We start from the raw sequence: 18,583 nt of genomic DNA, 5'->3' as shown, positions 1-18,583 counted from the left end.
TCCATGGCTCTTCATAATTGCACAACCTTTTCTAGACATTCGTGTCCCTGATAATTTCTTTTATGCACACTTCTTATATGCAATTTAGCATTGGTGTTGAACTATAGCCTATTTACCTCTTTTTTTTTATATTTCTCTTTTCTTTTGGTTACTTGAAACTGATTTTTCAGAGATTTCAGTATTACTTGATTTGCAGGCATATTATAGCCTGACCTGGAAAATGTTAGCATTAAAAAAGGTGAATACTTGTGGAAAGGAGCAGCATGAGATCATTCACAGTGTTGCCAAATTTCACAAATGCAATCAGATCCACTGTCTTTCACTTGTTTACTTCTGAAGTTAGGTCATTTTACATCTGTAGTCCCTATCCAAGATATATGTGCTGGTACATTGGAGTGCAATTCATCAGACTGTATCTCATCATCTGTTCATTGGCTATTATTTATCTACTTGGTTTTTCCTTTGCAGATTATTAGGTCAACCAGGAATTTCCTTTGTTCTAATTACCTAATGGGCTAGTGTCACAGTTTAGTCTGATTTGATTCCTCTGTCTCTCACCAGTTCTTTATTGTATCTAAAGTTTTAATTTTTTTTGGTGATGTTTAATCTAATATTTTACCTCTACTGAAGAATTCCTTCATGACATATAGGTGTGAGGCTTCAGAATTATCTGATATTACTATATGTCCCTCATTTATTACCTTTCCTATTCATGAGTTTTCATTTTTATCCATATTTAAATTATACAAAGATAAGAAAACATGTCACTTTGGACTTAGCCTAGATTGGAGCTAAAAATAATTATATTACTTATTTCATAGGGTTGTTGTGAAGTATAGATTTGCAACCAATAAAATAAAATATAACTCTAAGTGATGACTATGATGATATTTAATTTTTGCCATTTGCCATCTTTTCTTCCTTCCATATGATCTTTAGAACAGTTTGACAAGTTGCCAATCTTTATTGAAATCTAAAAGTTCAGACATCACAATCTCATTTAAAAATATGTGCTATAAGAAATTCTTTTTTTTTTTTCACTAAAATTCCATTGATTTTAACTGTAGTTAATTGACTTGTAAGGCTGCTGCAAGAACTGAGCTTTCTTTATATGACTTTTACATTCCTTTGGATATTTGAAAAAGTTGTGAGAGTGCAACTTTTAAACAGTCAAATGAATTTTGTGTATGTGTCACTTCTTGGCAAAAATCCTGAAAATAATTCAAGTGAATAAATGCTGGACAACTTAATTGCTCAGAACATTTTCAATACAATAGATTTCTCTGACACTTCCAAAAGTAGAAAAGGACAATGTATCTTTTTTTTTTTTTTTTGCGGGGCAATGGGGGTTAAGTGACTTGTCCAGGGTCACACGGCTAGCAAGTGTCAAGTGTCTGAGGCTGGATTTGAACTCAGGTACTCCTAAATCCAGAGCCAGTGCTTTATCCACTGCGCCACCTAGCCACCCCTGACAATGTATTTTAAAATTCTGTTTTCATAGATTTTATCTGTAGATACTCTTACAGCAGAGAAATATAAACTTTTATGTGTTTTCCATATATTTCCTTAATTTTTCTATACATATTGACTAATAATCCAGCAAAATTTATTATGCTTAGAATTTCAGGCTGAGAGTCAGGAGATTTGGGTTCTAGACAGAACAACTCATCTGCCTAAATTGGGCCAATTCATTCTATATACATCTCAGTTTCCTCATCTGTCTTATCTAATTTATCAAACATGTACTATTTACTCACTTTAAAAAAAATTATTTTATTATTTTCCAGTTACTTATTACAGATAAGGATAGTTTTCAATGCTTGTTTACACTGGATTTTTAGTTCCACATTTTTCTTTTCTCCCCCCTCCCTTCCCTCCCTCTTCCCCAAGATGGAAAGCAGTCTGGTATAGGTTGTATATGTTGAGTCACATCAGACATATATCTACATTAGTCATCTTGTGAAAGAACAATCAGAACACAAAGGAAAAACCTCAAATAAGAAGGAAAAAAAAACATTTCAAAAGTAGAAACAGTATGATTCAGTCTGCATTCATAATTCACAGTTGGTTTTTTTTCTGGATGTTGAGTATATTTTCTATCATGAGTTCTTTGAAACTGTTTTGGATTGTTGCACTGCTGAGAAGAGCCAAGTCTATCCCCATTGTTCATCACACAATGTTGCTGTTACTGCGTACAATGTTCCCCTGGTTCTGCTCCTCTCAGTCAGCATCAGTTCATGTAAATCCTTCTGGGTTTCTCTGAACTCCTCCTGCTCATCATTTCTTTTTGTTTTGTTTTTGTTTTTTTGTTTTTTGTGGGGCAATGGGGGTTAAGTGACTTGCCCAGGGTCACACAGCTAGTAAGTGTCAAGTGTCCGAGGCTGGATTTGAACTCAGGTACTCCTGAATCCAGGGCCGGTGCTCTATCCACTGCGCCACCTAGCTGCTCCCCTGCTCATCATTTCTTACAGCACAATAGTATTCCATTATATTCATATACCACAACTTGTTTAGCCATTCCCCTATTGATGGGCATTCCCTCAATTTCCAATTGTTTGCCACCACAAAGAGAGCTGCTATAAATATTTCTGTGCACGTGGGTCATTTTCCCTTTTCTGTGGTCTCTTTGGGATACAGACCTAGCAGTGGTACTACTGGGTCAAGGGGTATGAACAGTCCCATAGCCTTTTGCGCATAGTTTCAAATTGCTCTCCAGAATAGTTGGATCAGTTCACAGCTCCACCAACAATGCATTAGTATTCACATTTTTCCACAGCTTCTCCAACATTTATTATTTTCTGGTTTTGTCATATTAGCCAATCTGATAGGTGTGAGGTGGGTACCTCAAAGTTATTTTAATTTGCATTTCTCTTATCAATAGTGATTTAGAGCCTTTTTTCATATGGCAATAGATAGCTTTGACTTCTTCATAAGAAAACTACCTGTTCATATCCTTGACCATTTCTCAATTGGGGAATGACTTGGATTCTTATAAATTTGTTTTAGTTCCCTATATATTTTAAAAATGAGGCCTTTATCAGAAATGCTGGCTGTAAAAATTGTTTTCCAGTTTTCTGCCTCCCTTCTAATTTTGGCTGCATTGCTTCGGTTTGTACAAAAGCTTTTTAATGTAATCAAAGTCTTCCATCTTGATTTTCAAAATATTATCTATCTCTTGTTTGGACATAAATTATTATCCTCTCCACAGATCTGAGAGGTAAACTATTCCTTCCTCTCCTAATTTATCTAAGGTATAACCCTTAATGTCTAAATCTTGAACCCATTTTGACCCTATTTTTGTATAAGGTGTAAGATGTTGGTCTATTCCTAGTTTCTACCATGCTATCTTCCAGTTTTCCCATCACTTTTTGTCATATACTGAGTTCTTATCCCAGAAACAGGAATCTTTGGGTTTATCAAACAGTAGATTACTATAGTCTTTTAAAACTGTGTCTCCTGTGCCTAACCTATTCCATTGATCTACCACTCTATTTCTTAGCCAGTAGCACATAGTTTTGATGATTGTCTCGTTATAGTATAGCTTCAGATTTGGTATGGCTAGCCCACCTTCCTGTGCATTTTTTTCCATTAATTCCCTTGATATTCTTGACTTTTTGTTTTTCCAGATGAATTTTGTTATTACTTTTTCTAGCTCTATAAAATAATTTTTTGGTAGTCTGATTGATATACCACTGAATAGGTTAAATTAATTTAGGTAGAATTGTCATTTTTATTATATTTGGCCTATCAATGAGCAATTGATATTTTTTCCAGTTACATTAATCTGATTTTATTTGTGTGAAAAGTGTTTTGTAATTGTGTTCATAGAGTTCCTGGGTTTGTCTTGGCAGGTTGACTCCCAAGTATTTTATATTGTCTACTGTTATTTTAAATGGAATTTCTCTTTCTTTCTCTTGCTGCTGAGCTTTATTGGTCATGTATAGAAGTGCTGATGATTTATGTGGGTTTATTTTATATCCTGCAACTTTGCTAAAGTTGTTAATTGTTTCAAACACTTTTTGGTTGATTCTTTAGGATTCTCTAAGTATACCATCATATCATCTGCAAAGAGTGAAAGTTTTGTTTCCTCCTTGCCTATTCTAATTCCTTTAATTCCTTTTTCTTCTCTTATTCCTATAGCTAACATTTCTAATACAATATTAAATAATAGAGGTGTTAATGGACATCCCTGTTTCACCTCTGATCTTATTGGGAATGCCTCTAACTTATCCCTGTTACATATAATGTTTGCTGATGTTTTTAGGTAGATACTGCTTATTATTTTAAGGAAAGCTTTTCACCTATTCCTATGTTGTGTAGTGTTTTTAATAGGAATGAGTGTTGTATTTTGTCAAATGCTTTCTCTGCATCTATTGAGATAATCACATGATTTTGGTTAGTTTTGTTATTGATGTGGTTAATTATATTAATAGTTTTTCTAATGTTGAATCAGCCTTGCATTCCTGGTATAAATCCCACCTGGACATAGTGTATTATCATGGTGATCACTTGCTGAAATCTCCTTGCTAATATTTTATTTAAGATTTTTACATTGATATTCATTAGGGAAATTGGTCTGTAATTTTCTTTCTCTGTTTTGGCTCTGCCTGGTTTAGGTATCAATACCATATTTGTGTCATAAAAGGAGTTTGGTAGAACTTCTTCTTCATCTGTTTTCCCAAATAGTTTGTATAGTATTGGAATTCATTGTTCTTTAAATATTTTGTAGAATTCACTTATAAACCTATCTGGCCCTGGAGATTTTTTCTTAGGGAGTTCATTGAGGACTTGTTCAGTTTCTTTTTCAGAAATGGGCCTATTTAAGGATTTTATTTCCTCTTTAGTTAACTTGGACAATTTGTATTTTTGTAAATATTCATCCCTTTCATTTAGATTATCAAATTTATTGGCATACAGTTGGGCAAAATAGCTCCTAATTATTGCTTTAATTTCCACTTCATTGGTGGTAAAAACACCCCTTTCATTTTTGATACTGGTAATTTGGTTTTCTTCTTTCCTTTTTTAAATCAAATTAAGCAAAGGCTTATCTATTTTGTAGGTTTTTTTTCATAGAACCAGCTCTTAGTTTCATTGATTAGTTCCATAGTTTTCTTGCTTTCAATTTTATTAATTTCTCCTTTGATTTTCAGGATTTTGAATTTAGTATTTAGTTGGGGATTTTTAATTTGTTCTTTTTCTAGCTTTTTTAGTTATATACCCAATTCATTGATCTCCTTTCTCTCTTTCTTTTTCATGTAAGCATTTAGAGGTATAAAATTTCCCCTAAGTACTGCTTTGACTGCATCACATAGATTTTGGTATGTTGTCTTCTTATTGTTGTTCTCTTGGATGAAGTTATTGATTGTTTCTAAGATTTTTTTGTTTGACCCACTCATTCTTTAGAATGAGATTGTTTTGTTTCCAAATAATTTTCAGTCTACCTTTCCATGGCTCATTATTACATGTAATTTTTATTGCATCATGATCTGAGAAGGATGCGTTTACTATTTCTGCCTTTCTACATTTGACTATGAGCTTTTTTTGCTGTAATACATGAACAACTTTTGAGTATGTGTCATGTACTTGTTAAAGGCTAAAATTCTAGCTAGTCTCATGTAACTACTCCCCTAAGAATCTGGATGCTATACCACTTAGTGCATATATGTTTAGTATTGATATTACTTCATTATCTATAGTACCTTTTAGCAAGATGTAATTTCCTTCCTTATCTCTTTTAATTAGACCTGTTTTTGCTTTTGCTTTGTCTGAGATAAGGATTGCTACCACTGCTTTTTTGACGTCAGCTGAAGCATAATATATTCTGCTCTAGCCTTTTACCTTTATTCTGTGTGTATCTCTCTGCTTCAAATGTGTTTCTTGTAAACATAATATTGTAGGAGTCTGATTTTTAATCCACTCTGCTATTCACTTCCATTTTATGGGAAAGTTCATCCCAGTCACATTCACAGTTAAAATTAACTGTTTATTTTTGTAAGGGGCTAAAATTCTAGCTAGTCTGTCCAAAAATATCTAATGAGTGGTCGCCAATAAATTATAAGCTTTAGCAAGAGTTAGACTTTTAATCATTTATTAAGGAGAATATGAATTTGGTGAAGAGAAAGAGAAAGCAGTCTAGATTCAGCTGTCTGTCTTGGGGAGCTACAGTTCTGCTCCACTCTCCATGAGAGTCCTTGTGAAAGCAAGCAAGAGTGCCAGTCTTGCCCCCATTCTTCCCACAAGCAAATCTCACTTCCTGATGCCAAAGAAAAGCCACATGTCTTGCTCTCAGGCGCCTTCTCCTCTTGGTGCAGCTTTCCTACACTAAGTCTCCAACAGGAGGCGTCATTCCAATTGTTACATTTCCCTCCACCTTTTTTCCCCTTTCTTTGTACTCCTTTTTCCCTGCTTTCACCCTATTCCATTTGACCAGTGTTTTGCTTCTGACTACTGCCTCCCTTAATCTGCCTTCCCTTTTATCAGCTGCCCTTCTTTTTCTTGCCCCTTTTTCCCCCACTTCTGCAATCCCTTCTATCAATACCACTGTTTTTCCCCTTCCCCTTCTGTTTCCTTAAAGAGTAAGCTAAGTTTCTTTATACAAATGGGAGTGTATTTTATTTCCTCCCTGAACAAGAGTAAGGTTGAAACAATGCCCACCCCTCCCTTCTTTCCCTCTGTTATAATAGGTTCTTTTTGTGCTTCTTCATATGATGTAATAAACCCCATTCCACCTCCCTCTTCCTCTCCTCCCCCTAGTCATCTTTTATTCTGCCCCTTAAGTTTCTTTATATCATCACATCAATGTTGATTTAATAATAATACCTTAACAGAGATACAGATCCCAAGATTTAAAAGTATTATCTTCCCTCATAGGGACGCATGCAGTTTAACATTATTGAACAACCTTTCTCCCCTCGTCCCTTGTTTACCTCTTTATATTTTTCTAGAGTCTTGTGTTTGGATATCAAATTTTCTGTTCACTTCTGGTCTTTTTCTCAGGAAGCCTTGAAAGTCCCCTAATTCATTGAATGTCCATCTTTTCCTCTGAAAGGGAATTCTCAGTTTTGCTAGGTAGTTGATCATGGGTTGTAATCCAGGCTTCTTTGCCTAACTGAATATCTTATCCCAAGCCCAGCGATCCTTTAATTTTGAAGCTGCCAGGTCCTGTGCAGTCCTGACTGTGGCTCCATGGTATTTAAATGGTTGCTTTCTGGCTGCTTATAGTATTTTCTCCTTCACCTGATAATTCTGGAATTTGGCTACAATATTCCTTGAAGTGTTCCTTTTGGGGTCTCTTTCAGGACGTGTTCGGTGGATTCTTTCAATGATGATTTTATACTCTGATACTACAATTTCAAGGCAGTTCTCCTTGATAATTTCCTGGCATATGGTGTCTAGACTATTTTCTTGATCATGGCTTTCAGGTAATCCAGTAATTCTCAGATTATCTCTCCTGGACCTATTTTCCAGGTCAGTTGTTTTTACAATAAGGTATTTCACATTTTCTTCTATTTTTTCAGTTTTTTATTCTGCTCGGCAGATTCTTGGTGTCTCGTGGAGTTATCACCTTCCATCTGCTCAATTTTAATTTTTTTTTCAATTTTAATTTTTAAGGCTATATTTTCCTCAGTAAGCTTTTGCACTTCTTTTTCCATTTGGCCAATTTTTTCTCCCATTTGACCATTTTTTTTCTCTTATTTGGCCAATTGTATTTTTTAAGGAATTGTTTTCCTCAGTCAATTTTTGTGCTTGTTTTTGCAGTGTAACTCTCATTTCTCTCATTTCTTTTTCCATTTTTTCTTCTACCTCTCTTATTTGGTTTTTAAAAGCCTTTTTGAGCTCTTCAAAGAAGGCTTTTTGGTCTTGAGACAAGATCATCTTCCCACTTGAGTCTTCACTTACAGGCGTTTTGACAAACTCATCTGAGTTTGAGTTTTGGTCTTCCCTTTCACCGTAGAAGTTGTCAATGGTAAGGGTCCTTTTTTGTTTCTTGTTCATGTTATAGGCTATTTTTAAACTTATAAAGTTGAATTCTGCTCCTGGGGCACAGGGTTCACTGATGCAAGCTTCTTATGCTCTCAGCTGCCCCACTCTCAGCTGGGGGAGGGGGAAGGGCAGAGATGAAATCCTACATGAAAGAAACAGGAAAAGGCTTATGGAGTGGGGGAAGAGATGGGAGAGGAGCAGGGCAGTAAATGAATTTTACACTCATTAGAAAAGGCTCAAAGACCTTAAACTCATCAGAGCTGCCTCAAGGAGGGACTAACAGACACACCCAACTGGATGGAGTAATCTATTTAATCTGGGCAGTAAATGATCCTAACACTCATCAAAATTGGCTCAAAGACCTCAATCTCATTAGAATTGGCTGGGGGGGGGGGATAATGTACACACTCAATTGGGTGGAGTAATCTCTATAACCCTGCAGGAAAATAAGAGGGGAAAGGGATAAAGAGAGAGGGGCAAAAGAAGGAAGGGCAGAGTGGGGCAGGGGACAGACAGAAGCAAATCCCTTTTGAAGAGTGATAGGATGAAAGAAGATGGATAATACAATAAATATTATGGGGAAGGGAATAGGATGGAAGGGAAACAGTTAACAATAATAATCATGAAAAAGAAAAGGGGGAAAAATTGTACAAAAAATATTTATAGCAACTCTTGGTGGAGGCTAAGAATTGAGAATCAAGGGAATGTCAATCAATTGAGGAATGATGGAAAAAGCTGTGTTATATGATTTTAGTGGATTGGACTTGTGCTACAGGAAATGACAAACAGGATGATCCCGGAAAAACCTTGAAAGACTAATGAACATCGATGTATAGTGAAGTGAGCAGAGCTGAGAGGACATTGTGCATAGTGATAGCAGTGTTGTTCAATGAGTAATTGTGAATGACTTAACTACTCTCAGCAGTACAATGATCCAAGACAATCCCAAGGAACTAATGCATACTATGGCACCCCTATAGAAAGAACTGATAAAAAGATCACTTGTGGATTGTACATATATAACCTGATTGCAATCTTGTGGAGGGGAGAGGAAAGGGAGGGAGGGAGGGAGAAAAATTTGGAACTCTAAATCTTATGAAAATGAATGTTGAAAACTACCCTTACATGTAAATGGAAAATAAAATAAATGTTTGTTGAAAGAAAAAAAAAAGAGTCCTGACATGACTAAAAACATGACTGAACAAGAAAAAAAAGTTGGGCTTTTTTTTTATTTATTTGAAGGTAGAGAATATATACAGAATGTTCCAAAATTCTTAGTGCAGAAATTTGTACTAAGTAAAATATAATAAGATTCATTAAGATTTTTGGAATATCCCATGTTGTTTCCTTTTTGTATCTCTAACACCATCTTTAAAACTTGTTAATTATACAGTTTGTTGAATTGTATCTCACAAAAAACTACTATGTTTAATCTATCAGAGGACTATTCTCCGGCAAGTTTGGTGACTGAAGTACTACGGATACTGTGTGATCAAAAAGAGAGTGCAACTGAGTGTCTATTTAAGAGCACAGTGATAGATGCATTTCTTGAACCTATTCATAATTTAATGAAAGAAACTGAGGTTAGTATGCTTTACTAAATGCATTCAGAGGATCTATTGATAACCTATTGGGAATTGGTGAGGACATTCAAAAGTTGCTTCATTTTATAATATGGTACATTTGAAATATTTCTTTGTAATTCATTTATTTCCCAAAATAAAAATTTTTATGCTGATAGAGTTTTTATTTATAGTACACAAGTATCAGTTTATGCAGAATGTTGATACACTAGCTTAACAAAATTACATATAACATTTTAAGTGTTTTGGCTTTTTATTTTGATCAGTCTTATATGGCTGATGACTTGTGAAAATATTTAATAAACCATTCAATTATGATGATAGCTGGGGAATGGGTAAAAAGGGGACAATAGTAGAAATATTAAGAAAAAAAAGAACTGCTAGTGAAGCATTTAAAGAATATACACAGAAGAATGATGACAAAGAAGGGTTGGAAGATATTACATACAAATGAGACTAGTTGGCAACTGATGCATGAAAGAGCAAGAATGAATAAGAGAAAGTATGAAATGGTTTCTAGCATCATGAATGAGATATATATTATCTGTCTTAATAAATAATAATTTCTTAACTTGGATTAAATAATGGATATCTTTGTTTTTATGCGGATCAGTCCTGTTTTGGCAATAGACTACCATTTATTTTTAAATTTTGTTCAGATCTGTAGGCAGCAAAATAAACTTCCTCTTATCATTATATAGATATGACTTTGTCCCTGCCATTTTTAATGTATATGGGTTGAATGAATCATAAGCATGAAAGAAAATATTATAATTTACTTTTTTAATATATATCTATATATAGGCTGCTCCAAATTATTCTGAAATAGCTCTAATTCATATAGCTGATGTTTTGGCAAGAATTGCTTCTGTGGAAGAAGGTCTTTTTTTACTTCTTTATGGAGAAAATATGAACTCTTCTCAGGATGAAAAGTAAGCAATTACCTTTTTATAATTTTTCATCTTGTAATTTTAGCTCTTTTGATCTCATTTTAAAAAATTGCTACTACTATACGTTATAATGAAAAAATACCTGACGAACTATGCCATGGCTGACAAAGGATCTTGATCATCCATTGCACACTTGATAATTTAAAGAAGAGCTCTAATCAAGGCTTTGTCAAGTGTGATATGGCAGCAGCTCTAGTGTGATGATAGCTGGGGAATGGATATAACCATGGGATTAACTGCAATAAGTGGGGCTTACCATAGACTGGGGACTTCTAAAATGTTTGTAGTAATTTCTATTTAGTACCCAGTTGTTCTTTTTGGAAATAATCCTATCTACCACTCAATAAATAATCATTTTATTTATTGTCACTTTGTGCCAAGAACTGTGAAAACTGCTGAAAATAATCAAATATTCAAATGGATCTTTGACTTCATTAATGTAGGAGTTCCTTCTGACAATATGGATAGCAAGCCATGCCTGCCCATCCTGTGTAACTTTTGTCTGTTTTTCCAAAAATTCACTCCAGGGAGCCACCCATTTTGCGGGGGCCCATCTGCCCTGTTTTCCACATCATGAGGATACCAGGGGAGCCCTTTGTTTGCCCACCTGCCATACCAGTCATATGAAGACAAAAATAAAGTATTTTCTGCTCCTAAGGAGCTCATATTCTAGGAGGAGGAGGAGGATGTATGTATGCATTTACATGCAAAATAAATACAAAGTAATTCTGGCGGGAAGGCTTCCTGTAGGAAGTAGCATTTGTGCACTGTTCTGAAAGAAGCTAAAAAGTAGAAATGAGAAGGAGGTATCTTTCAAGGTTTGGGAATAGTTGGTGCAGTGTCCCGGAGACAGTTGATTTAATGTTGTGTGGAAGGACTAATAAGAAACCAGGTTGGTTTCATCAAGAGTGTGTCATATGGCTGACATGTTGGTGAAGACAGGTTATAAATGTCTTCAGATGCCAATTAGAGGGGCTTTTATTTGACCTAAAAGGCAATAGGGAGCTATTAAGAATTTATTGAGCAGGGGAGTGATGAGATTCGATCTGTGTTTTAGTAATATTACTCTGGCATTTGTTTGTTAGATGGATTGGAAAGAGGGAAGACATAGCAGAAAGACCAATCCCGGCTATTGTCATAGTCTAGTTGACAAGTATTGAGTGTCTGACCTAGAGTGGTGGCCATATCACTGAGGAGGAGGGGACAGGTATGAGATATGTTGTGGGAGCTGAAACAAAAAACAATTGATTGAATACATGAAGTGAAGGAGAGTGAGGAATTGAAAATGATCGTAAGGTTGTAAACCCTGGTGACTTGAAGATAGTGGCGCCTTCAGCTGAAATATGTAAGCTCAACATTTGGTGGAAAAGTTAAGTGATTTTTATTGTCACTGATTTGAATTTGAGATGCCTACAGTATATCATGTTTGAAATATTTGAAAGTCACTTGGTAATGTAGGATGAAGCTCAGAACAAGGAGGCTAGAAAAATTCATTTGTGCAAAGGTAATTGAATTCTTTGGTCTTGGTTAAGTAAATGGGAGAGTATAGAAAGTGAACAGGGGTCAGGAGAGCATCTAGTGGTAGAGTATTACCTAAAGTACTGAATATATATGATGATCAAGCAAAACATATTGAGATGGAGCAATGAAGACAGATGAAGAACCAAGCAAGGTCATGAAAATCCAGATTGGTGGTAGTACATAGGAGTAGAGTGTGGTCACCAGTGTCTGATGCTGCAAAGAGGTCAAAATAGATGAGGACTTAGAAAATGCACTTTTGAAAGAATAATTCATTTGAATGATGAAGTTATTATAAGGGGCTAAGAAATGTTCATAGGATTAACTGCAAAAAGTGGATAAAGGAAATCAGGTCAGGAAGACCTGATTTTAAATCCAACTACAGAAACTTACTATATGACCCTGAGAAAGTTACTTAACCCTATTTGCCTCAGTCTCCTCATCTGTAAAATGAGCTGGAGAAGGAAATTCTAAACCACTCCAGTATCTTTACCAAGAAAACCTCACTGGGGTCATGGAAGAATTGAACCTAACTGAAAACGACTAAACAACAACAAACAACAATAGTGAAGTAGAGGAGAGCCATTTCTAATTCTAACCCCGATTCTGATTGTTGTACAGGAAAACTAAGTACCATAAATAGGGTAAGTGTTGAGTAAAGGGAACTGGGAAATAATGTTCTGTCCCCAAATGTAAAGCATGTTTATATATGACTGCATTCTTAGTCTCCTTCCTGTCACTTCTCCCTGAATTTTCTCCTGTATCCTGCTTCTGATACTTTGGACGTCACTGCCATAGAGACAGGGCAGGGTCAGTAATATGAAGAGTCCTGAGGAAGGATAGAATAGGGTTAATGAGACAGTACTAGTTAGACTTTTGGCATTCGGAAAATTGTTCAAAAATTCAGAATGAAGAGTCAGGATTCATGGTATTCTCTTCTAGCCCCACAGGTGCTCATTTAATTGCCCAGTTTTCAAAGAAGCTTCTTGATGAGGATATTTCTATTTTTTCTGGATCTGAGCTGTTGCCTGTGGTTAAAGGAGCTTTCATTTCAGTGTGCCGCCAGATGTATAGCACCTGTGAAGGTCTTCAGGTGTTAATTCCTTATAATTTGCATGACTCTATTGCTAAGGCATGGAAAAAGGTAACTCTGATAGTTATTTTTTTATTAGAACTTGTTGACACTTTGGAAAATATTTTTTTCAAGTACATTTAGTATTATTTTTTCCATAATCTATTTTGTTGTACTGAGCACTTTGAGCAGTTTCTTTATTAGGATGAGTATTTGTGATGGGGGAGATTTATTAATACAGGTAACATTCATGCAAATGGATTTGGCAGAGCATTGTTTAAAATGAGAGCATATGGAAAGGAAAAAAAAGAATAGTATAAAATGATTGAATTTCACTATTCAATCAGATCTCAAATATTCCAATAAATGATTTTCAATGCATTTCAAATAATTCCTTGCTAATGTTGAAATATTTGAGATCTGACTGTATAGTGAAGTTCATTCATTATATGCTATTGTTTTTTTCTCCCCATATGCTGATACACATCACAACCCTACTGTGGTCAGAAAAAATCATCCTTTATTTTCTAATTCTTGATGATAAGTTAGTTTTGTAGTTTGTGCAGTAATTTGCAAGGGGTTCTACGTGATAATCAAATTAATTGAAAAATTAGTTCAGGAGATATTATTAATATTTTAATTTTTAATAAAACTTCACTTTTGAGCAGTACATATTAATAATAACATTTCTAATTAATGTAAAATTTTATCTTTATAGACTAGCTTGCTTTCAGAAAGAATTCCTACTCCTGTTGAAGGTTCTGATTCTATTTCCTCAGTAAGCCAGGAGTCTCAAAACATGTAAGTATTAGAGACTTATGTGTTTATATTTCATATAGTGATTAAAAATAAGCAGATAATAGCATTCTACCATAAAGTCTTTACAAAGAGAAGAAAATATGTGTGGAAGTTGATTCTTTTTCATAAGAACATTTGGTTTACCTACATTATTAGCTTAGGAAATTGTTTATTTTGTTGTTTGTACAATAGTTAATGACTTCCCTAAAATTGAAATAGAATAGGTAAGAGCAATTTTTTTCCAGATAAATTTTATTTTAACTTTAATCAGCAAGCATACAAACTACATAGAAAACTAGGAAAAACAAAGACAAAATTCTATTATATTCAGATCTAGGAAAAAAAACAAAACAAAATAAAGAGAACATATATCTTAACCTTCACAAGGTAGTAACAGAATTTGTTTATATAACCTATTCCAAAGGTGGTGTACTAGATAGAGTTCCAGATCTCAAGTTAGGAAGATTCATCTTCGTGAATTCAAATTTGCCCTTTGACACTTGCTAGATGTGTGACCCTAGGAAAGTCAATTAACCCTGTTTGCCTCAGTTCCTCATTTGTAAAATGAGTTGGAGAAGGAAATGGCAAACCACTCTACTATCTTTGCCAAGAAAACCCCAATTGGGGTCATACAGAGTCAGACACAACTGAAACTGAACAACAAATCCCATTTGTAACATTTCTGTGCATTTAAAATAAGTGTATTTTAACTAGAACTTTAATCATTTGGTTATTGTTGATTTAATTTTCATAGATATAGTTACTGTGCATATTACTCTTTGGGTTTTCTCACTTTTTTTTTTTTTTTTTGCGGGGCAATGGGGATTAAGTGACTTGCCCAGGGTCACACAGCTAGTAAGTTTCAAGTGTCTGAGGCCGGATTTGAACTCAGGTACTCCTGAATCCAGGGTCCGTGCTTTATCCACTGTGCCACCTAGCTGCCCCCGGGTTTTCTCACTTCTTGTGTTTCTTCTCATGTTTCTTTTAATTATTCATATTCGTAATTTTAATTTAAAAATACATTTTGTTGATGCTTTTTTTGTTACCTCTGGAAGTGTTTCCCTCTCTCCCTACCCTCTACCATGTATCTGTCATATGCAGGAACACACACACACACACACACACATACCAGAATTAAATAATCCTTTGTAACAAAGAAAAACTTAAAAACACTAAGTGTGCGGGGGCAGCTAGGTGGCACAGTGGATAAGGCACTGGACCTGGATTCAGGAGAATCTGAGTTCAGATCCGGCCTCAGACACTTGGCACTTACTGGCTATGTGACTCTGGTCAAGTCACTTAACCCTCATTACCCTGCCCCCCCAAAAAATACAAAGTGTGTTGACCTCATACGACAATACATTTAATTCATATTGGTTTTGCCAAAAATCTCTGAATTCATTATTTTTCCCCTAGAACACTCCCCTTTTCTAAACTTCCTTATTTTGAACAAAGGCACTACCATCTTTCTAATGTCTCAGGTTCATAATTTCAGTATTATATTTCACTCTCCACTCTTCCTTACCCTATATATTGAATCAGTTGCTGAATCTCAATGTTTCCACTTTTGTAATCTCTGACATACTACCTATTTTCTCTTCTCTTGCTGTTTCCTTTTCTGAGATAATGATTGAGACACTTGCATTTTTTTTTGGGGGGGGTGAGGCAATTGAGGTTAAGTGACTTGCCCAGGGTCACACAGCTAGTAAGTGTCAAGTGTCGGAGGCTGGATTTGAACTCAGGTCCTCCTGAATCCAGGGCCAGTGCTTTATCCACTGCGCCACCTAGGTGCCCCTAGAAACTTGCATTTTTTAAAGACTCTATTTGAATCATAATAAATTATATTTTATCAATCTTTCTTTTAAAAAATATTCTCAGTGTTTCTGTTTCATGTGTGTTTCTTGTAAGCACCATATTATTGGATTCTACTTTCTAATCCATGCTGCCTTCCTTTTCATTTTTATGTGTATGTTCCCCTTACTAACATTCACCGTAATTATTGTTAATTGTACATTTCTCTGTACTCTCTTCTCTTATAATTTTCCTTCCGTTTTCCATCCCCTCTTTATAAAGAAGAAAGGAGTGTGCTTAGCACCATTACTCTTATTTGGGTACAGTCTGCCTTTGCTCCTCTTCTCTTTAGCTCATCATATACTCAATTTTTTATTCTTTCTTCTTGTATATACTACTTTTTAATAGCCACATTCCTTAGTTAAAGTTTCACTTAATAATAATCACTCCCTTAATTTACCCTTCCTCTTATTTCATCCTCTCCCCTTTCTCCTTCATTTCCCTCTTGAGTGAAATGTATTTTTGTACCCAACTCTCTGTATTTATTCTCTTCTTTCACTAGTTATGATGAAAGCAAATGTCAACTGACACTTCCCCCACACCTTTCTCCTTAATAATATATCTTCTACTTCTGTGCCTTAATTATGTGAAATATATTTCCCTACCCTTCTTCCTGTTTCCCCCTTTATTCATTCCTTTCTGGTTCCTTTCCATTCATCTTCTGAGATTATGAAAACATAAAACCACTTCCAGGCCCTCTGTCCTTATCCCTCTGTGACCCTTGATGATAAAAGGATTCTGGGAGAAAACATGTATCCTCTTCTCATATTAAAATGCAAACATTTTATCCTTGTTTAGCCCCATGTGATTATTCACTCATGTTTACCATTTTATATTTTTCTTGACACCTGTGTTTGTATTTCAAAGTTTCTGTTCAGCTCTGCTCTTTAAATCAAGAATGCTTAAATGTTCTCCATTTCATTTATGGTCTGGTTTGTTTTTCCCCACTCTGTACCACCCCTTACCTGATGGGTTATTATATTCAGTTTTTCTGGGCATTATTCTTAGTGGTAAACCTAGATCTTTTGCCTTCTGGAATATCATTCTAGGCTCTCCACTCCTTTAGAGTGGTGGCTGCTCAATGATCTATGATTCTAATTTTTTTTTTAAATTGTGCCTCTTTGGTACTTAAAGTCTTTCTTTCTGGCTGATTGTAGAATTTTTTGATTTTTTTTTTAAACTAGAAACTCTGGAATTTGACTATAATATTCCTGAAAGTTGTAATTTTGGAGTATCTTTCTGCAGGCAGCTTATGGAGTCTTTCTTTTTCTACTTTGTCCTTTAACTCTAAGAGATGCAGTTTCCTTTTATGAAGTCTTGAAATATTATGTCTAGTCTTTTTTAAACATTACTTTCAGTTAGTCCACCGATTCTTAAATTATCTTTCCTCTATCTGTTTTCCAGGTTGTGGGTTTTTTAGTCATTTAACTTTGCTTTAATATTTTTTTGGTTGTCTCATGGAATCATTAGTTTTTCTTTGGTTCATTCTAATTTTCAGAGAGATTGTTACTTGCCCGAGGTGTTGTACCTAGCAGGTAAATGGCTCTGTGGATATAGAGCCATAGAGTCAGAAAGACTTGAGTTTGAATGGAGCCTCAAACATTTATTAATTCTGTGAACAATGATGATGATAATAATATAGCACTCATTATGTGCCAGCCACTGTTCTAGGCACTATACAATTTTATTTCATTTGATCCTCACAACAGTCCTGGGTGGTAGGTGCTATTATTATCCCCATTTTACAGATGAGGACACTAAAGCAAAGGTTAAGTGACTTGCCCATACATAGCTTATAAGTGTCTGAGGCCTAATTTAAACTCAGGTCTTCCTGACTCCAGGAGTGCTCTATCCCTGAGTCACTTAGCTGAATCTGGACAAGTCACTTAAACCTCTCTGTGCCTCAGTTTTTTCATCCATAAAATGAGGATCATAATAAGACCTAACTTAGAGGGTTGTGGTGAGGATAAAATTAGATAGCATTTGTAAAGCTCTTTGCAAACATTAAAGTGATTATATAAATACTAGCTATTATTATTACTATTATTATAGGCATTGCTGTTATTATTATGATCTTACCCCTTGTTCCACTCTATTAATTCTCTTACCATTCTTTTCTTCCTTAGCTCTCATTTCTTTTCTGTTTTTTTTCCTTTAATTCTCTCATTTGATTTAAAAAAAATATTTAAAACTTAAAAACCAAACAAAACAAAAAATTCTGCTTCTCTTCTGGGAATTCTTGTTGACGTTATGCTTAAACTATGTTTTTCTTTGCATTGATTATAGATGTTTTGGAGTTATTCTCTTTTTTTCTGGCATTATGTCTTAATCCTCTTCCCTGTTACTTTAATGACTATTTTGGCATGGGGGGGAGGGTGGGGACAGGAAGGAGTTTGCTTATTTTCTTCCAGCCCACTCTCTGACTTCAGACTTTATGTTAAAGCCAGATTTCACTTAACTTTTGGTATAAATGCCTGAGCTGAATATATGTCCTCTAGGGTCATTCTTCTGCTTTCTTATAAGTATTGGGGGTTATATTCCAGGATCTCTGGGACAGCTCAGGCTGGAGACCAGTATGCTTTCATTTTCCCCAAAGTAGCCTGATTCAGGGCAAAACTTGGTTCCTGTTCTCCTTGTCTGAGCTCTGCAAATTCTTGACCTGAGTTTGTGTCCAAGCAACATGCCTGTTGAATTTCTTTTGGTTAATATTCTTTCCTTCCTTCCTTCCTTCCTTCCTTCCTTCCTTCCTTCCTTCCTTCCTTCCTTCCTTCCTTCCTTCCTTCCTTCCTTCCTTCCTTCCTTCCTTCCTTCCTTCCTTCCTTCCTTCC

General features: G+C 35.2%; 1 protein-coding gene across 2 annotated transcripts in view; it reads left to right on the top strand.

Moving 5' to 3' along the window:
• Positions 1-18,583, top strand: part of TBC1D32 (TBC1 domain family member 32) — a 175,936-nt gene that overhangs the window by 57,923 nt on the left and 99,430 nt on the right. Inside the window, exons 15-18 of one of the 2 annotated variants that reach the window (XM_043963629.1) lie at positions 9,424-9,566; positions 10,371-10,498; positions 12,977-13,127; positions 13,825-13,907. In XM_043963629.1, coding sequence (XP_043819564.1) covers positions 9,424-9,566; positions 10,371-10,498; positions 12,977-13,127; positions 13,825-13,907 — 505 coding nt within the window. Of the gene's footprint in view, positions 1-9,423; positions 9,567-10,370; positions 10,499-12,976; positions 13,179-13,824; positions 13,908-18,583 lie in introns of both variants that reach the window. The other variant, XM_043963628.1, reaches the window with a different exon arrangement.

Source organism: Dromiciops gliroides, chromosome 4 (genome assembly GCF_019393635.1).
Source record: "Dromiciops gliroides isolate mDroGli1 chromosome 4, mDroGli1.pri, whole genome shotgun sequence".
NCBI lineage: Eukaryota > Metazoa > Chordata > Mammalia > Microbiotheria > Microbiotheriidae > Dromiciops > Dromiciops gliroides.
This window is presented reverse-complemented; position numbering and strand designations above follow the sequence as displayed.